At 42.3% G+C, this 20643-nt stretch overlaps 1 protein-coding gene across 2 annotated transcripts in view; it reads left to right on the forward strand.

The window, feature by feature from the left end:
* Nucleotides 1–20643, forward strand: part of MNAT1 (MNAT1 component of CDK activating kinase) — a 201981-nt gene that overhangs the window by 58503 nt on the left and 122835 nt on the right. For both annotated transcript variants that reach the window (XM_030558526.1, XM_030558527.1), the window contains exons 2-3: nt 7219–7371; nt 8853–8926. In XM_030558526.1, coding sequence (XP_030414386.1) covers nt 7219–7371; nt 8853–8926 — 227 coding nt within the window. The remainder of the gene's footprint in view (nt 1–7218; nt 7372–8852; nt 8927–20643) is intronic.

The raw sequence follows: 20643 nt of genomic DNA on the forward strand, positions 1-20643 counted from the left end.
CAGACACAGCTGTGGAGGATGGGTGGCTATTGACCACATGTGAATCTTGTGAGATCAACATAACTCTGAAAGCTGACTAGAAATCAGGAATATTTTTTTTTTCTTTATCTGCACTAAAAGGGTGGTGGTCAGCTTTCTATAAAGCATCTGCGGCCTGGAAATCAGGGTAAAAATCTTACTAGATCAAGCTTTTCCTATGAGATTTCTTGTTTCCTATTCACGTATACAACAAAACCTCTTATCTGCTGGTATCTTAGTGCTGCCTCTTCTGACTCCAACTGAAAACTAGAAAGGCTTCTGAGACAAGTGCAAATGAAAAGAGAAAAATAATTGCTCTACTTCTCCTCCCCCCCACCCCCCTTTGAACCACTAGGCGTTCAAGTCTGGGATAAATGTTCCGATCTGTTAACATTTTGTCTGAACTGTGCCTAGGCAGAATGGTTCATAGGTGAAATGCAGGTTACTTTAAACTATAGAAGAATGTTGGTTAAAATGCCAGGAAAAAATGTAGATAGAAGTAGTTTAAATATTTTGATTTTTTTTTAAAGTAAGTACATCTCTACTTAAAAAAATGAAAACCCAACTCTCCAAAGATGGCGAATAAAACAACTCTGCTGCTTTGCTTCAAAAACAAAAGAAAACCATAAAAATGTTTTTAGGAATGAGTTATGGCCATGGATCTAGGCTTCTTCTGCAGACTTTTGCTGTACTCAGCAGAATCTAAGATTTCATTAAAAAGCATTTCTAGCACTTCTGCTTACAGAGATGGCCCTTCCTTTATGCTGCTGTTTTGTTTGCTCTGCAGCCAACTAGACTAAAACAATATGCAGCACCATCAAAATGTGAACTACTTCCATTTGTCTTAACATAGGAATAGCATCAGTGAGGCCTGATCCTTTATTCCTTCCACCCCTACCAAGTGCAGTCGATAGGGAGATGCACAAAATGCTGGATCACACCCAAGTTTTTACTTCTGAAAGGTGTTTTTTTTTTTTAATGGTTTGTCCAAAATAAATGCCCAGCTCCAGTAAGTGGAGCTTATTTTTTGAAATATCTTATGTTCTCACCACAAAACCTTAAACTTCTAAAAAAATGTTTCTGAAGCACAACAGAGAGAGACCTCTTTAACATGGTACGTTACCAACTAAATATTTATGTTAAGTGTAGAAAGTACTTTAGTGTTGTGAATACATTCACAATGCTAAATACATTTAGCTGTTGTTTTTATTTGCATCCCTCGTAAATATGCCATCTTGCTGATGCAGTTCAGGGCAACCTCACCTGTATTTCCCATCAGTTGTCCAGCAAGGGTGCCCACTCTCAGCCTTCCAGCTCCCCAGCTATTGCCTTTCATGGTGGAGATTCTTGTCTTTCTCTTCTGACTGGGGTATTTCCAGGCTGCACCGTTCCCTACCTGCACTGTTATCCCCAGCATAGACAAGTTGCTCAAGGACATCTGTTTGCTTTCTCTTCAGAGACTGATAATAGGTTTGTTTGCTCTAGTTATAAGGTACCACCCTGCGCTCTCTAAGGAAGCCTGCTTTACTCTTAAGATAAAAAACATTACAGAAAAAACACATTAAAACAATGAAAGTATCTACACACATGCTAATAAGCTTACCAGGGTTCACCCCAACCCTAACATGGATTCTGACAAGAACAGTCCTTCACACTCCCTGTGAGGGGGACTCCCTGTGGTTACAAGTTCAGCTCAGAATAAGGCCCCAATAGGTCCAGTCCTTCCAGCTTACCCTACAGATTGGGGCCCTCCACGAACCATAGAATCATAGACTTTAAAGTCAGAAGGGACCATTATGATCATCTAGTCTGACCTCCTGCACAATGCGGGCCACAGAATCTCACCACCCACTCCTGTATCAAACCTATGTCTGAGCCACTGAAGTCCTATAATAATGGTTTAAAGACTTCAAGGTGCAGAGAACCTTCCAGCAAGTGACATGCGCCCCATGCTGCAAAGGAAGGTGAAAAACCCCCATGAGTTCTGCCAATCTGCCCTGGAGGAAAATTCCTTCCTGACCCCAAATATGGCGATCGGCTAAACCCTGAGCATGTGGGCAAGACTCAACAGCCAGACACCTAGGAAAGAATTCTCTTCAGTAACTCAGATCCCACCCCATCTAACATCCTGTCACAAGCCATTGGGCATATTTATCGCTAGTAGTCAAAGACTAATTGCCAAAATTAGGCTATCCTATTATACCATCCCCTCCATAAACTTATCAAGCTTAGTCTTGAAGCCGGATATGTCTTTTGCCCCCACTACTCCCCTTGGAAGGCTGTTCCAGAACTTCATTCCTCTGATGATTAGAAATCCTCGTCTAATTTCAAGTCTAAACTTCCTGATAGTCAGTTTATATCCATTTGCTCTTGTGTCCACATAGATACTGAGTTTAAATAATTCCTCTCCCTCTCTGGTATTTATTCCTCTGATAGAGAGCAATCATATCTCCCCTCAGCCTTCTTTAGCTTAGGCTAAACAAGCCAAGCTTTTTTAATCTCCTTTCATATGACAGGTTTTCCATTCCTCAGATCATCCTAGTAGCTCTTCTCTGAATCTTTTTCCAGTTTGAATTCATCCTTCTTAAACATGGGAGACCAGAACTGCACACAGTATTCCAGATGAGGTCTCACCAGTACCTTGTATAATGGTACTAACACCTTCTTATCTCTACTGGAAATACCTTGCCTGATGCATCCCAAGACCGCATTAGCTTTTTTCACAGCCATATCACTGGTGGCTCATAGTCATCCTGTGATCAACCAATACTTCAAGGTCCTTCTTCTCCTGCTGGGCCAGGTTAACCAGTTAAACAATATAATTTTAATTGTTTAATGAGTTAACTTTTTAAATGGATATCTACATCCCTAATATATCCATACCTCTCCAGGAGAGTGGCTTGAAAGGATTGATAAGGGAGGAAGTACATTAGCATCCCCCCTCCTTACTAAGGAGGGTACATACGATGCCACGGTAATGCATATGCAGTTGCGTTTTAATACAGTTTACCCCAAAGGTATTAACTCTAATTTCATAAAGTTTATCTTCATTCCTTACAGTTGATTCATGATATTGCAGAATGTTGTCAGTCTGTCACAGTTCTCAGCGTAATTATGGAGTGGGCCCTTCTATAAGCATGAGATGTTCATTTAACATTTGGCACGTCTGAAGGGGGATAAAAAGTTGTTAGTACATTTTGCCAGTATTCTACAAATGTTGGTTGACCTTTGTAATGATAATTGAGTCTTTCTGATCTTCTACTGTAAAGAGTCCAGGTCTCTTGTAGACATTTGTGTGACTATTTTTAGGTGAAATTAGTAACTCCTTTCCCCACTGCCTATCCACCCAGATACCCCGTTGGCTGACTCCTCCCAATTAAAGTTTTTTTTTATAACACACACAAATGTAAAATTAAATAAAATATTGTGACTGCAAATGATACTCTAATTCATAGTTTTTGTTGACATCTTCTATATTAAGACCAGAGTTCACAATTTCACATCTATTTTCTATTTGGTTAAGCATCACATGTCACTGTCAAATGCATCATTATTCAGGGTCCAGTTCCCACTGAGATCATTAGGAATTATGCCATTGACTTGTATGGGAGCAGGATCCAGGTCTGAACAAATGTACCGTCCTGATTTTAAGCAGCAATCCATAACCTCTGTTATTATTAGGCTAAATTAGTTCCCTGAAGTCCTGACAAAGGACCCAATTCAGCAAAGCCCTTAAGCACTGACTTCAATGGGGAGTTAAACATATGCTTAAGGGCTTTACTGAATTGGGGCCAAAAATGCCTGTCCTGATTAAGTAGAGTAACTGATACACAAAGGCTAAGTGACTTGCCATTTGCTAAATAGAATTGTCAAAAGGTGGGCACGTAAGGGAATGATTCTGAATGACTCTGGGACATCATTTGTCCTGGATTCCCTGTGGCGCAGCTGTGTGCTTGCCCGAGGCTCAGGGGCAGCACCAGCCTCTTGCCGGTGGGGTAGAGGAGGAACTGAGTTAGCCTTCGCCCCCTCCCCTCTGTGCTTGCCCGAGGCTCAGGGGCAGCACCAGCCTCTTGCCGGTGGGCTAGGGGAGGAACTGAGGTTGGCCTTTGCCCCCTCCCCCTTGCCATGAGGCTCCATCTCCTAGTCCTCTTCCCTACTCCCTGGCCAGGCCAGAATCTGGAGCCAGGAAGTAGTGAGAGCTGCCCAGGGAGTCTGGGCTGCTGTGGAGAGCCCTGGACCTTCCACCTGCCATGAGTGGTGTGCCTCGGGGGTGGAGACATGGGACTGAGGCTGCGGTTGGGTCTCCTCGGCCCCCTGCCCAGCGCAGGTGGAGAGTCTGGGACTCCCCACGGCAGCACAGGCTCGCTGGACAGCTCTTAACCCGGTCTGGTTTCCAGCCTGGCCAGGGGGTGGGGCCTTGGAGGAGAGTGCGCAGAGGGGGCGGCATCTCCTGCATGTGTCCTGCTTTTGCCTTTTGAAAAGATGGTCTCCCTGTGTGCAACACCTGATCTGTCTGCTGTGCTTGTAGAGAACTCCACCGGGACTCCATGTGAATGCAGCAGTTTGTCTGCTTTTTGCAGGATTGAGGTCTTGGATTATAAACTTTTTGGGGCAGAAACCGTATTCTCTTTTCCTGTAGCACCGGAGGGCCCTAATCAGGATCAGGGCCTGTGTGCACTTTCCAAATGTAATTAATCCTCTCTTTCCTGCAGCCTGTCCTTGTCTTATAAATGTGTTCTTTAGGTTTAGTGGTACACAAAGAGATCAAAGAGAACCAGTCAGATGGGATCTCAGAAGATTATTTCTTTTCTTTTAATAAAACAAGAATATTCTTGAGATCAAACGTGTCTGCGATCAATTGTTGAGAAGGTGGCTAGACCTCCCTTTGCTTGAGGGCATGTATGGCTGATCAGTGTAGAGTTTCAGCTCTGTGTAGTCATTCTCTGGGATAGTGAGGATACTGCTGTTGGGCAGGAGATTTTTTTTTGCCTGCTGTGTGCCAAATTGTGCCCTTAAAGTCCTGTGTAATTCCTATTGAATTCAAAAGGGGTTGCATATGAATAATGGAGGGCAGGATTTGGTGTGTGAGGGAAATAGTAACTTGATTACATGAAATGGAATTCCCAGCTAGAGGTGTCTTGTCACCTTTTTGGTATGGACATGTATTTTCTAGCTTTCTAGAGACACTGGTCCCAATTTGGGAAAGCACTGGAGCGCTTGCTTCAGTGCTTTCCCAAGTAAGGATGCTTTCCAGTGTCGACTCTAGTTTGAACTTGAAATCTAGTCAATTCGGGGGGAAGGAGGGAGAATGTTATGTTGCTTCAGGTATTACTGTGTGTGCACAGTGCCTGGCACTGTAGGGTCCTGTTCTCAGTTTGTCCCTAGTCAATACTATAATAAAAACATCAGCGCCTGGGTCAACTTGCAAATCTTCATAGCTTTGCAGTCTTGTTTTCCTAATTTAAAAATAAAATCTGTCCCCTTCCCCCACCCTCTCTTTTGCAACAGGTGATGTAGTGAGAGACCCACACCAACAAAATTCAGTGCCTAAACCAAGGAAACAATGAAACTGTCTATACACATTGGGTTGTCACATGCACAAAGTAAACACAGTGGTAAAAAGAGAACGTTTCCTTCCCACCGTCTTTCTATTATTTCAGTTATGGGTGTTGACTGTAAATGATAGTAGGCAAAACAGTTTGAACAGAAGCTTAATTTTTGAGCTGACAATCCCTGTAACTCATCATTTTTTCTGGTCTAATGTGCTAAAAAGTTTTTTTCCCTCCTCCTCTGATAAATTGTATTTAAATGTGTTGGTGCTTCTGAAGTAGAAGTAGTACGTGTGTGGGTGTGGGTGTGAAATATAAATAAAAGGAAAACTGGTTAATTGAATGGAGTCAGCCAGTGTTTAAGATAGCATACAAGCAGAATGACAAAGTAACATCAGAGCAAATCATTACAATTGCACTGTTCTGCAATTTCAAATCTTAAATGAATGCAGAATAAAATTGGGTTGCTCTGGCCTGCTTTGCCTCAATAAGTAATGGAACCAGTATGCTCAGTGGGATGGAAGTTTTGTTTCAAGATCCTTCACAACTATCTCAGTATTTTTCTTAACACTCTTAATCGTTTGCCTGGGAGGCTGAGATCAGGAAGAGACAGGGAAGCTTGGCCATTAGTACACAACTGTTTCATGGCTTTAATGTACCGAAGATATAAATAGTGTGTGCTCACTTGCTCTCTCACTCACTCAACAATAGAACATGACTGCAACAGGTGTTGTCCTGTGCTAGTATTTTGCATGATCCGAGTACCCAAATACATCTTGAATTCTGTATTGGTTTCCATGGCCTGTGTGTGTTCTTCTTTTGTTGTTAAATGTTAGTTGACATCTAACAAGTGACAATTATAAATGAAGATACTTGTTAATGTGCTAGAAATAAACATTCTTTTGGGGGCGGAGGAGGGGGATGCCGCTTCTGGGTACAATACATTTATCTGCAATGCTCTGAATTTATGAGCAGAAAAAATAAGGGGACTCTAACACTGGGTATTAGTAATAATGAGACATAGAATCTCTTGAATGTGGTTGAGTCTGGTTTGAATCTAGCTCAGGCCCAGAGTGACAGAATTGTTACAGTACTATCTGTAGTCGCTGGGAGGGCTAGGGCCAGATTGTGATACCTTGTTGTCTGGCTATACAGAAAGGGGGACAGGAGACATTTGTTACAAGTTTAAACAGGCTAGAACTTCATTATCAGATGTTTGGGACTATCCTTCAGATAAAAGTATACAGTGCAGTTAACTCCTGGGGGTTTCTGCCAGCTCCCCTTCTTTTTCCATCCAGGTCACCCTACTTTGCAGTGAGGATGCAGGCTACCTGGTGTTCTCAGCAAAGAGGCCAAGTGGTTTAAACAGGGAGAATAAACGCCTCACCCACTGGAGGAGGCTTCCTTAGACCAGACCAACGTAGGAAAACTTGCATTGCCATTGCAGGTGCTCTTGGGTACTTTGAATGGAGGCTGTTTGTTTCTAGGGATGTTAACCTGTCACCTTTCATGAGCACAGAGTGTTTCCTTGCTCTCACTCTCATTCACACAAAATTAAAAATAATGTGCAAATAATAAACAGGGAAAAGACTTACCTTGCAGTTACCGTTAAGCATCACTCTTTCATGTAACTCATTTTTCTCTTCTTCAGATGCGAGAGTTGTGTGGAGCTGCTGTTTGTCCGGGGAGCTGGAAACTGTCAGGAGTGTGATACGCCACTGCGGAAGAGCAACTTCAGAGTGCAGCTCTTTGAAGACCCTGCCATTGACAAGGAGGTGGAAATTCGCAAGAAAGTATTGAAAGTGTGAGTATCGTAGTTCAGAAAACTAAATTAAAATGGATTTCAGTTATTTTCATCTTCAAAAAAGGAGTTATTTTTGCCAATGGGAGTATGTGTGGGGATCTAAGGATTCAGATATCTTCATTTTGTTTTGCTTTGAAGGTTTTAAGTGTCTAATTTTTTATTTTAAAAAAGGAATTGATTTGCTCTGCAAGCCATGTGGCTGGTTGACCTCATTAGGAATGGAGGCTCAACATGACCTTGAGGGGTCTTTGCTTTCCTAACTAGATCCACTGTATGTAATGTGAGGGGTGTTGTGTTTGCCTCCTTGAAAAGGGTTGACCTTCCAAATTGAATTGGCTCTAGAGCGTGAGGACAGTAGTTGCTTTGTCCTTCTGAGGTGAATCAGTGAGCAGATCAAGGAACAGGAGCCTTGTTGTTGTTGCATTTGGACCTATCTTTTGAACCATGGAGTCTGAAGATGTGAGGGTCCCACAAATGAAGACTGGAGCTGGACCCTGTAAGGTGGGAGGATTCCAGAGCTCCGACTTTACTCTGAGTCCAGAAGTCTGCACAGGAATGAAATGCCCGCCACAGCTTGATCCTCTCAAGCCTGAGTCGGCTGGCACTGGCCAGCCGTGAGTTTTTCTTGTCTGTGTAGACATATCCTTAAAGTCTTCTGTGCTTTTCATACAAGTGTTGGTAAGGAATCTGTCTGTCAAAAACATCTCCTGAATCTCTTTTGTTGTATTATTACAGACATATTTGGTGACAGGTATTTTGAAATAAAATTACCAAAATAATTGAAAACGGCATGATTATATTGTTACTTTATTATATTGTGCACAGAATTTTTAGGTTTTTTGGTGCAGGATTCCCTCAGGAGTAAAATTTCTTGTTCTCTCACCTTTATGGTTGAAAACTGTTTTTGTCAGATACAAAGGATTGTGTGAAAGTTATTGACGCTGGAGAGATGAATCCCACAACATTTTATGTTTGTTGCATGAATAACCTTTTTGTCTGTCTCTCATTTTGGGTCATTGTTGTGTCCCACATGTGAGCTTTAAGAGGTATGGGTGCCTGGGCTCAAATACGGTGGGACTTATTGGCTGTACCAGAGCTGGACACAAAGCCAGACTGCATACTCTTCAACCATTTCCCTGAGGAGTTGAGGTGGTTGTTTTCTAACTGAGAGTGCTCCTAGTAAGTCTGCCCCTTTTTTAGTAGTGTCTGAGGAGCTGATTTGGAATTGGTACACTTTAGCCTATGCCTCCACTCCTTTGCAGCCCCAGAAATGTGGTAAAGACTCCAAGTGTAGCACTGGTTCAGACAGTGGTGGCTTCTTCACTTGGGGATGGGCAATCCTAGTTCACTTTAAAGGAGTCATATTGTATTGTGATAATAATAATCCTTGGCCATATATACCATGTATGAAACGAGCACAATGTTGAATTAAACTGCCATCTCAGTGCATTATGCAAACACTAGTTTCTCGTCTCTCTCAGATACAATAAAAGAGAAGATGACTTTCCCAGTCTAACGGAATATAATGATTTCCTGGAAGAAGTAGAAGAAATTGGTAAGTCTTAATGTTTGCATTTTTGATGTGCTGTGCTCAGGAGACCACAGGCTTTTATCTTCTGACTGCCTAAGAGAATATCAAAGCTGCATTTCTTTAATAGGATTTATCATGGTATCTGATGTTTATCTGATTACTTTCTCCTTACATTTTTAATCATATTTGTCCAGTTGGGGGATATATCTAAGTAATAAACATTTTATCTGCAAGAGAAAAACTACGATACTTAGAGGAAGTGGTGTTTTATTGCTGGAAAGGAAAGGCAAACAGGGCATTGGCGGTGCTGCAATAGAGAAGATTAAACAAAGAAGAAAAATTCAAATTCTTCTTATATGCCTCTCTTAGCTTTATTTACCATGACAGCAGCCATATGGTGCCTTTCATCATTTTGCTTCTGTGAGTACAGTAGTTGGAAGTGGCTTTGAAGCAGATGACCTTACATACCACTGTGGCAGCATTTTATGTTGCTACGCGGGAGAGGGAGGTTTAGGAGCGGACGCTGAACTCTTTCTCCTTGGATTTGCTGAAGCAGAGACTTGCCCTTTGAGGGAGGAATTTGTTTGTATTGGAGTTCATTTTCCGCTTTTTTAGAGTTACTCAGGATTTATGGCAGGGTGATGAAGTCTGCATAGACAAAAATAGAAGTGTTCAAAGGAATCGCTCTTAAATTATTTGTTTTTTGGAGGACTGAAGGGGCTGGGTGCTTTCAGGGAAGGCAGTGATTAAGGTTTAAAAGAAAACGTGGTGAAGGTGATCTTGCTCCCTTTAACTCTTCAGCAAAGAAGAGTAAGCATTCCTTTGAACTTTGTTGGTGTTAGCCTCAGAGAGTTGCATTCTCCACCTTTGCAGCTATAAGTAGCATGTTGTGTTATTGTTGGCATCAGAAGGTTGAAGTTGGAGAGCTAATGTGTTTGGCTGCGAAACTTCAGATATAGCCAGGCAGGCCAAAGCCTTTGGGACAGGTAGGTAGAGGGTGGGGGTGTGTGTGTCTGGAGGAGTTTCTAGCAACTTGGACAGATTGTTGAAATGATCCTGGGAGAATCTATTTTGTGCTTGTGAAACGGAAAAGAACATTTTGTAGCATTTTGCCATAGGCTTCCATCTCGTTATTGCTATTACCATGGCTTGAAACATCCATTCGCCTCAGGTGAATGGAAAGCTTGGCTGAGTGGGTGGGAGTATGTGCACCATCAAGTTTTCTCCAGAGTTTAAAACTGTATTTATATTTCTAGCTCTCATGGTTGATGCCAAATAGGAACCAAGTGCAAATTGGTACCATGCTACAGGCTATGCATGGACTGGCCCCTGTATAACACATGGCAATTACTGTTGACTGCTGATACAGCGCGTAGATTAGGAAGCTGGTGTAGGTGGAAGCGGAAATTGACCTTCCGTTGAGGTTTGAATAGATTTTATATGGTAGAGGTCAAATGTGAGTTGAAGCTGAGCTTCACCTTACTCTGGATGCCTGGTAAATTAAAAGTAAATAAATAAAAGCCATAAGACCTAAAATAAAAATTGTGGTTTATAGAACAAAATGTATAAAACATGCAGAAATGTCTATCTCTGCAGTCCCTGGGGCATTTTGTTGCTGTTTTCCCAGTAATTGTTTCTTTGGAGTTCAACTTGAGCACATGTCATTTACAGTGTGTTCTCTCATTAGATGTGATCTATAACCTTATCTGAAAGATTCATTTCCCCTTCACAAGAAGCCTGTTATGCTTAGTCATTTTCCTTTATTTTTTTAAATAGAAAGAGCAGGGAGAACACTGGTGATATAGCAACAAACATAAACATTATGGTAGTAACCTGCCAGTATTTCCATTTTCTTCTCTCTCTTTCTGAATTGGTTTAGAATTGACCATTTAAAAAATGGTAAGTGCCCGGAAATATCAGTTTGACAATTTCTAGAATATTGTAAACACTTAATTGTCATTAACACCATGAAAAAATGAATGGGGTAACTTCTGCTTTGGGTCAGCTGGCACAACACTCATTGAAGTCAATGGGACATACATGTGCCTCACAAAGATCAGGACTAAGCCTTACAAAGAACACTGCCACAAGTACAACAATGTGAGCCAGACCCTTTTTATATGCTCCTTACTCTTTTCTCTTCGTATCATTTCTTAATCTATTTTTTTTAAACTTAGTTCTGAGCTCTTTGAGCCAGGGACTGTCTTTAGGATGTGCGTATACCGTACTTACCACAGTATGGTCCTGATCCGTGAGTAGGGCCTCTAAGCATTACTACTATACACATAGTTAATAATAATTACTGCTTTTTAAAGCATACAGTATAGTCAAGTGGGAAAAAGTGACTATTGTTCATGTGCCCTATGGGTAAGAACTACTTTCTACTTTTCAAAGCCTTTTTTATAGTAACTATTGTGTAGTGATTTGTGTTCATGCCAAAATTACTATCTAGTGAATTCTTACTGGATGTTAAGAACTAATGTGACTTTTTACCTGTTTTCCGTGTGGTTCACATCAACTTCATTAACAAAGGAAACTACACAATGCAGCTCTCTCAAAATGTAAAAGATGACAAAGATATGGAGAGTTTTTGTACCTGCCCCAGCTAAAATGCCCCTTATTTGACCTGATGGGGATTAGTAATTGGAAACAATTGTAACTGTGCAAGCACTTAAAAAAAAATTACAGTAAAAAGGGAACTGAGCTGGAACATCCATAATTCATAATTTCCAATTTAGGTTTTTCCAGCTGGATTATTGATTTTTTTCCCCACCCTCCCCCTAAAAGAGGATATGGGCAGAAGAGGTTGGGACATTTTGCCATCTTCAGTTGATGCTGAAAGCAGTGTTTTGGGGAGGAGGTGGTAGAGCATGGACAATCGGCTTTGTTCTGAAGCTCTGTGCCTTCAGCATTCCTCTCTCTACCACTCTGTCTCTAAGTGGCAATGAGCATTATGATAACTGCTCAGAAGCAGAGGTTGAAAATGATGGAGTAGGAAAAGTGGTGTTTGTGCTACACCAATACTTACCAATACATTTTTAACTTAATTATAGCTGTCTTACACCAGTAATATCTACATTAAGCACTAAGGCTATGTGTATAATATATCACGGGATAACGATTTACAGTTTTTTTTTTTTAAAGATCTATTGGCTAATTAATGGACCTGAGAATTAAGAAAGTGCTAACCTGTAGGAGAAATATTTATTGACCTTTTTTAAATTTTATTGGTAAGGCAACACAATAAATCAATTTTTCCCTTATTAGGAAGTAGGAAAGAAAATCTTGGCTACATCCCAGCTCATAACATAAACTTCATAATAAAGTACATTGACCGTCTGTTGTCAGATTGTTTTGACACACTTTGGTTGCTTTGTAAAGTCAGGTGATTCTAGTTCTGTAGTTGTTTTATTTTAATCCATTCGGGTTAAATCTTATTCCTGATTCTAGTCACGGGTGGCCCCGGTGCAGGAGAATCCATGCATTTCCCCTGTGGATAAGAGCTGGACACATGGACTGGGGCTCTTGCCGGTACGCCATGTTGGCTGTTTCGGTTTGCTTCAGCAAGAACTCCTTATGCCCCAGAATGGAAGGGGTTGGGGTTGGGCTGGTGAATCATGGCTGCATATGTCCTCCAGCCATTCTCCCTCCCAGGAGAATCTTGCTTGAATATTTCTCAATGGGAAGAATTCTTTCTAGCGACCATAGCTATCTGCGTTAAAAGAAACACTAATTAGCAAGAGAAGGCTCAAAGTTGGTAATGTCTTCAATAGAAGATGTGAGATTTTGATGATGCTGATTTAAACACCAGTGATGGATTTATTTACCACAAACAGTGCTGCTTTCCCAGACCTGTGATTGTTCCACATGGCTTTAAGATTTGTCTCAAAGGTTAATTTTAAATTCCGTAATAAACTGCCAGATTGTTGTTCCTTTTGTTATGAGATTAATTAGTAGCACTTTTAAAAATAGAGATTATCTCATTCTGTCAAGGCTGGATTTCAGGAAATCTGTGGAGTTTTGCCTAAATAGAATTAAACGTTTCAGAAAATACAATAGGCTTCTTGTTGTGTTTCAACAGCTGTCTAAAGGCAGGTCAACTTCTAAACCAACCAGTGTGAGATGAATAAGGAAGTAAATAATTCTCGTATACAAATCGGCTTCTGTGTCTTTACCTTTACGTTTTTCAGGCCCATTGTGTGAGCTTATATTATGCTTCAGAATAGAAAGTAATAAGACTGGCTTCCCTTTGAAATCTTTGCAGACTAGCCATCTGCTTTGCTAGTCATGTTCATATTTTTTTGGTACTGATTTTTAGCTAGGACTAATGTAGGATTCCTGGTCTTAACTCTTTGCTTGTTGGTTTTGAAACTTTTTTTTTTAAATGTTGCTATTAAAATTTAAAAAATTGCCCCTGTCTCTCAAAACCCAAAACAGGCCAAATTCTACAGACCATATCTGAGTAACACTCCTTACTGAGGTCAATTTATATTCTATGGAATTTGGCTCAACCATCAGTATGGTGACACCATATTTTAAATGCTCGTGGTTGAAGTATTGTTTGTTCTATGGCTTATGTTCACCAGTCCTCAAATATCAGCTGCTATTCACAGATCAAGAATAATTCTGTTAAACACCCTTAACAAAAAGGAGCATGCTAGCCTGCTAAGCTAGGTTGTTGTAATTGAATAGCGAAAATATATATATTTTTTAAACTTTTGTTAGGAATTAGTGCTTTTAGAAGATTTAACTATTAGACTATGTATGCTATTAAGCCTAGTTTTGGCTAGGTAATGACCAACAAAGAAGGCTCTACATCCAAGAGTTTAGCTTGCATACTTGCCAATGTAGGTTTTATAATATAGGTTAGGCCAAATCTAACTCTTTAATGTTTTAAACTTGGATGTCTAGACATTTTGAGGGAGTTGAGGGAAGGTGCTGGGAGGTGCTATGATGAGGCAAGGAAGTGAATCTGTTTGCTGCCTGTGGCCTGCTTACCTACCTATTGAGAATTGTGATTTGGTCCTCAGCTGAAACCTGATTCCCCTCCCATCTGCAACCTGCCTTCCCCATTGCCAGTTCCTGACTGCTTCCTCAGGCTAGGCACTGGAAAAAGGGTAATGATTCAACAGTGAGGTGGCAAAATTACTCAAGGTAGTTAAGTCCAAAGCAGACTTCAAAGAGTTACAAAGGGATCTCACAAAACTGGGTGACTGGTGTGAGCGGTGGGTATCATAGGCAGGGGAAGGCTGTGCCTCCCCAGACAGCTGTGATTGGCCCTGCTCACGCTCCGCCCTCAGTTTCCTTCCTGCTTCTCCTGCTGTAAATTGGCTCTTCCCATGTGCTGTGGCCCCAGCGTGCGCTGGCACTGGGGCCACGCCACCCTCCCTCCTGGCTCTCCAGGGACTGGGACCGTGCCATCTGCCCTCCCTCCCTCCCTCTCAGCACTAGCTTGGGACAGGGGCCGGTGGCCGCAGTGGGGGGTGGATGTGCTGAAAGGGCAGGACCTTGGGCAGAAAGTCAGGGCAGGAGGATAGCCTTCCCAAGCCAGTGGTTCACGTGCTGTTGATGGTGACTCAGCAACAAAATTGCTGATGAAATTCAGTGTTGATAAATGCAAAGTAATACAGTTTGTACATACAAAATGATGGGGTCTAAATTAGCTGTTACTACTCAAGAAAGAGATCTTGGAGTCATTGCGGATAGTTTTCTGAAAACATCTGCTTAATGTGCAACAGCAATGAAAAAAGCTAACAGAAGGTTAGGAACCATTAGGAAAGGGATAGATAATCAGACAGAGAATATCATCATAATGCCACTATATAAATCCGTGGTATGCCCACATCTTGAATACTGTTACTTACCTGGTTGCCCCATCTCAAAACAACCTATTAGAATTGGAAACGGTACAGAGAGAGCAACAAAAATTATTAGGAATATGGAACAACTTCCATATGAGGAGAGATTTAAAAAAACTGGGCCTTTTCAGCTTGAAGAGACAACTAAGCGGGGATATGATAGAGTTCTATAAAATCTTGACTGGTGTGGAGAAAGTAAATAAGGAAGTGTTATTTACTCCTTCTCATAACACAAGAATGAGGGGTCACCCAGTGAAATTTAATAGGCAGCAGGTTTAAAAGAAACAAAAAAGGAAGAATGTCTTCACAACGCACAGTCAACCTCTTGACCTCGTTACGTGGGAATGTTGTGAAGGTCAAACTATAAGAGTGTTCAAAAAAGATAAGTTCATGGAGGATAGGTCCATCAATGGCTATTAGCCAGGATGGCCAGGGATGCAACCTCATGCTTTGAGTGTCCCTAGTGTCTGTTTTCCAGAAGCTGGGAGTGGACGACAGGATGGATCATTCAGTTGCCTGTTCTGTTAATTCCCTCTGAAGCACCTGGCATTGACCACTGTTGGAAGACAGGATACTGGGCTAAATGGATCATTGGTCTGACCCAGTATGATTGTTTTTATGCTCCTATGGTATGAGGAGGGTGCAGAGGAACTTGCATAGAGCCCAGAGAGGTCCTATGCAGGGAGCTGCTGCTTACAGCTGGGGGGAAGATAGCTTGAGGTAGCTATTCTGACGCCTTGTTTTGGGTCTGGGTGAAGAAGTAGAAGAAAGAATCTGGTGTTCTGTTCAGTGGGGGCAGAAGGAGAGAGGAGTGATTTGTTTCTAGCCTACTCACTTACAGGGGCTCTGAGGACTGATTGTGGATTTGGAATGGCTTCAGAAGATAAAGTAAGAGGTGTGTGTGCGTGCGTGCGTGAGAGAGAGAGAGATTTATTCTGCCTTCCCCACCTTCGTGGTTCGACAGTGAATGTTTTTGAACCATGCAGACATGAAGTTTGTCAGCATGCTTGTCAGGACCTGTTCAGCCTATTATGGTTCAGTTTGAAAAAAAACTCTGGAAACAGCCATGTTTTGTAAAACCCAGTTTAGAAAGTCATCCAGCAGTGAGGTTATAGAGGAATACCCCTGCTGCTCAGGTGACCAAAGGCATTTGGCTTCTCATCCTCTACCTCCGCATGCACCTGAAATGTACCTGCGTATCCTGCTAGGGCAGTGTACCTCTGTCATGTGGTTGTTTTTTTTTTCCTTGTGTCATCATAGGTTTAGAGAGCTGTTGTGTTGGATTTAAATTGTAGGAAGTTCTGACGCTCACATGCAGCTACTTTCATTGCAGGGATCTGATCAGAAATGTGGTTGTACTCCAGCATTTTCACATGACAGTTCTTTTCAACTACTGTGCCCAAATGTCTAACAGCTTGTCAGTTGGAAGCTACAGGTTGGAAAGCTGGAGGTCAAAACAAGATTAAAATAACCAGTTTTCTTGAGGAAACGTTGCTACAATAAACGTTGCGTAGCTAAAATAGTAGTTATTCTCTGCACTTTTTCTTCTAATTCTAAGATTTCAGAGCAATGTAATGTTGAAAAATGCTGTCTATTTTGGGAGAGGGCAGCGTAAAAAATGAAAATCCATGTTGAACAACCTCCCTCAAAACACAAGGGCCTAGCTTTCAAAGGTAGAGAGCATTCACTATTATTTACTTGTATTAAAATAACATCCAGTGGCCCCAGCTGAGGTCAAGGGTCCATTGTGCTAGGTGCTGTTGGTGCTTATAATAAGGGATAGTCCCTGCCCTAAAAACATCTACTTGCTCTATTTATTTAGATTTTAAGAAGTGTGGGAAAAAAGTATTATTTTTTCCCATTTTTACACCTGAGGAAAGAGATGCACAGAGGCGTTAAATGATTTACTCAATGTCACATAGGGAGTATGTGGCAGAGCTGGGAATTAAACCCAGATTTCTGAGTCCCAATTAAGGGCCTAAGCCACAAGACCATCCTGCCTCTGAAATAACTCTGAAGTCAGTCGGAATTGATGAATCCCACAACCTCAGAAAGTCAGGCTAAAATAAACTGAAATTCCTTTCAATCATTACTTCCTTGTAAGAAAGGGATATAAAGCATTTGTGTTTTGGCTATAATCTAACACACCACTTTATATTCATCACATTCAGCCCAATTGCTCCAATCAAAGGGATTACAAATTTCCCTCACCCAGGGATAAATATTGAGCTCTCTGGATGGGAACCTAGGCCTGTAATTCCCGTTGATGTGTCAGGGTGAAAACTAGCTATATTACATTAGCTATCCCTAAATGTTTTAGGCAGGTTCAAAAGTTTGTCATGGTTGGTTGATGCTATACTAATGATATTTTTTTTTATTTAAACCCAAACCAATGGAATTAGCCATGCTTCCTAAAAATGAATGCTAACTCACTGGTTACAAGAGCGTGCAGTATTTTTCCAAAGTTACTTTTGTTTGAAATATGAGTGGCGTCATGCCCCTCGCCACCATTCTTGTGCCACTATCATTGGTTCCAGCTCCTTGTCACTTCATTCCAGACTAAAAGCTACTCAGCAGCAACTTATATCTCTGTCATTATGTGTCTCCTTTTTTGTTCTGCCAATAATACCTGCTTTGTTCTTTTGTTCCTTTCTGCCGCTCCCAACACTCTGCCCACTTCTTTGCTGCCCTTTATGCATGGAATGCCCTCGCCCAATCTGTGGATCTGAGACAGCTCCCTTGCCTACTTCAGAACTCTCCCAGAAGCTCACTTCTGCCATTGTACCTATGCAAAGCGTGAGTGAAGAAAGGATGTAAATCAAATGGACAAACATAAGCTAATGGAAACAGCGAGATGTGTTCCTGCCTATTGTTAAATTAAAAAATTAGAAATAGTATATCAGCTACACTTGTGTCCTGCTGAATTACTGAGCACTTCCATGTATAGAGGGCAGCAGTGACCATGAGATGGTCGAGCTCAGGATCCTGCCAGAAGGAAGAAAGGAGAGCAGAAGAATACGGACCCTGGACTTCAGAAAAGCAGACTTTGACTCCTTCAGGGAACTGATGGGCAGGATCCCCTGGGAGGGCTAATATGAGGGAGAAAGGAGTCCAGGAGAGCTGGCTGTATTTTAAAAAAGCCAAATTGAAGGCGCAGGAACAAACCATCCTAAAGTGCAGAAAGAATAGCTAATATGGCAGGCAACCAGCTTGGCTTAACAGGAAAAACTTCAGTGAGCTTAAACACAAAAAGGAAGCTTACAAGAAGTGGAAACTTGGACAGATGACTAGAGAGGAGTATAAAAATATTGCTTGAGCATGCAAGGGTGTAATCAGGAAGGCCAACGCACAATTGGAGTTGCAGCTAGCAAAGGATGTGAAGGGTAACAAGAAGGTGGTCAGGGAAAGTGTGGGACCCTGACTGAATGGGGGAGGCAACCTAGTGACAGATGATGTGAAAAAAACTGAAGTACTCAATGCTTTTTTTGCTTTGTCTTCACAGACAAGTACGGGGAGGAAGTGAGCAGCCCTCAGTGGGGAAAGAACAGGTTAAGGACTATTTAGAAAAGCTGGACATACGCAAGTCCACGGGGCTGGATGCAGTGCCGCTGAGGGAGTTGGCTGATGTGATTGCAGAGCCATTGGCCTTTATCTTTGAAAACTCGTGGCGATCAGGGGAGGTCCCGGACGATTGGAAAAAGGCAAATATAGTGCCCATCTTTAAAAAAGGGAACAAGGTGAATCTGGAGAACTACGGATGGGTCAGCCTCACCTTAGTCCCTGGAAAAATCATGGAGCAGGTCCTCAAGGAATTCATTTTGAAGCACTTGGAGTGGAAGGTGATCAGGAATAGTCAAGATGGATTCACCAAGGGCAAGTCACAAAGCCCTGGCTGGGATCATTTAGTTGGGGATTGGTCCTGTTTTGAGCAGGGAATTGGACTAGATGGCCTTCTGTGGTCCCTTCCAACCCTAATCTTCTATGATTCTATGTGTATATAAGGCACTTATGTGGCACCATGACTGGGGTATCTGGGCATCTCACCATACTGAATATATTTTTTCCTCCCAACAGCACCACAAGTTAGAACAGTGCTACTATCCCCATTTTACAGATGGGGAAAAACTGAGGCGCAGAGACAAAGTGACTTGCTCAAAGTCACACAAGTTTGTGGCAGAGCAGGTATTGAACCCTGAACTCCTGACTCCCAGGCTAGCGCTTTAACCACTGGAACATCCGTCCTCTCCTCACGATTCAGATTGTGTGTGCTCTCTGGGGCTGTGTCTTTTCTAGTTTGTGAGGGGGTTTATCAGTGTCAGAGAGTGAGCTTCCCTGCTCTTTCATGTCAATGTACCTCAGCTGTGTTCTGGAGGGGCCACATAAAGAGTGTGACTGGACGTACAGTCTCCAGGTTGATTTGCGCTGAGTGGGTTGCCATCTGTGCTAGTTTTAGGGGTATGGTGATTTCTCTGGTGTCCGCTCTGAACTCAACTGAGGCCACCAAATGATCTTCGTGTGATAATGACTTTGAGTCAGAATTGACTTGACCCCAATTTGAACCAGTGACCTAGTGGTGAAAGGCTCTGTATCTAATTACTAATCCCCTGCACACTTTGTTCTTTCAATCCGCCTGCTACAGAACCTGTGCTATTCCTGGAGGCATCTTTAGTTCAGATATACATGATTGGGAATGTTCAGCGAAACAGAGGAGACTGGCTGCATATCCTTCATCTTGTTGCATAACTTAAATGAGGAAAATCCTCCTAATATTTGTTGTGTACAAAGAAGGTTTAGCACAACACATAGCATTGAGTGATAGGTTAACTTGTTTTCTTTTTATGGATCTCTGCAAAATGTGGAGATTTTCAGCAAGGACAAATGAAACTGTGTGTCCTTGTGCTTCGGAACTCTTAAAGAATATAGAAATCTAGATTTCCACCATATAGTAAAGCAGTAAAGTCCTATCAAAGTCCTTGTGCCAAGATGACCCGTAGGAAATGGAAGGGCCTCGTTTGTAATGAGGGGGTGTGTGTGTGTGTGTGTGTGTGTATTCTACTTAGTCTAGTGCAGTGGTCCCCAAACTTGCTCCCCATTCCTCCTGTCCGCAATCCCCTGCCCCCCGGACCCAGGGCCAGGAATGGGGCTGCAGCTGGGGAAGGGGGGGTTGGGATGTGGACAAGGGTAAGGGGGCTGAGGCTGTGGGTGGGTTGGGGGGCAGGGATAGAGCCATGGCCAGGGGCCGATGGTGGAGAGCAGGAGCGGAGCCACAGTCTGTGGTGGGGGCTGGCAGCTGGGCCTCTGGCCAGGTCCAGAGCTGCGCCAAGGCTGGGGATGGTGTTATGCACAGGTCTGGGAGCCAGAGCTGTGGCTGGGGATGGGCCGGGGCTGGGTGGCACTCCTTCCCAGCCCCCAGTTGGGGCTGATCCAGCCTGCCATCACCACCTTGAATGCTCCTCTGTGTTCCTGGGATGGGGGTGCCCCACAATTTGGGGACCTCTGGTCTAGGTTCTTCTTAGCCATAAACTACTTGTTATAAAGGCAAGTTTTTGTGTATCTTGGGTATTGATGCTGTTCAAGGGATTACGCTACCAGTATCCCATGAAGGAAGCAAAAGATCAGGTTCTAATTTCAGTTGTGCAGGTACAAATTTGCAAGAACTCCAAGTAAATCAGTGATGTAACAAAGATCAGGATCTGGCCTTTGTGTGTCCAAGTGACTTTTTGTCATATTCAGTTAGGTGTATGGGGCTAATGTGGTAGGGACAAGGAGCATTAAGTAAAGATAATACATATTGGTTATGGTTGTGTGTGTGTGTGTGTGTGTGTGTGTGTGTACCAGGTTAATTCTATGATTTCATGCATCTTTTTTTTTTTTTAAATACCA

The sequence above is a fragment of the Gopherus evgoodei genome, chromosome 4 (assembly GCF_007399415.2).
Source record: "Gopherus evgoodei ecotype Sinaloan lineage chromosome 4, rGopEvg1_v1.p, whole genome shotgun sequence".
In the NCBI taxonomy this organism is placed as follows: domain Eukaryota; kingdom Metazoa; phylum Chordata; order Testudines; family Testudinidae; genus Gopherus; species Gopherus evgoodei.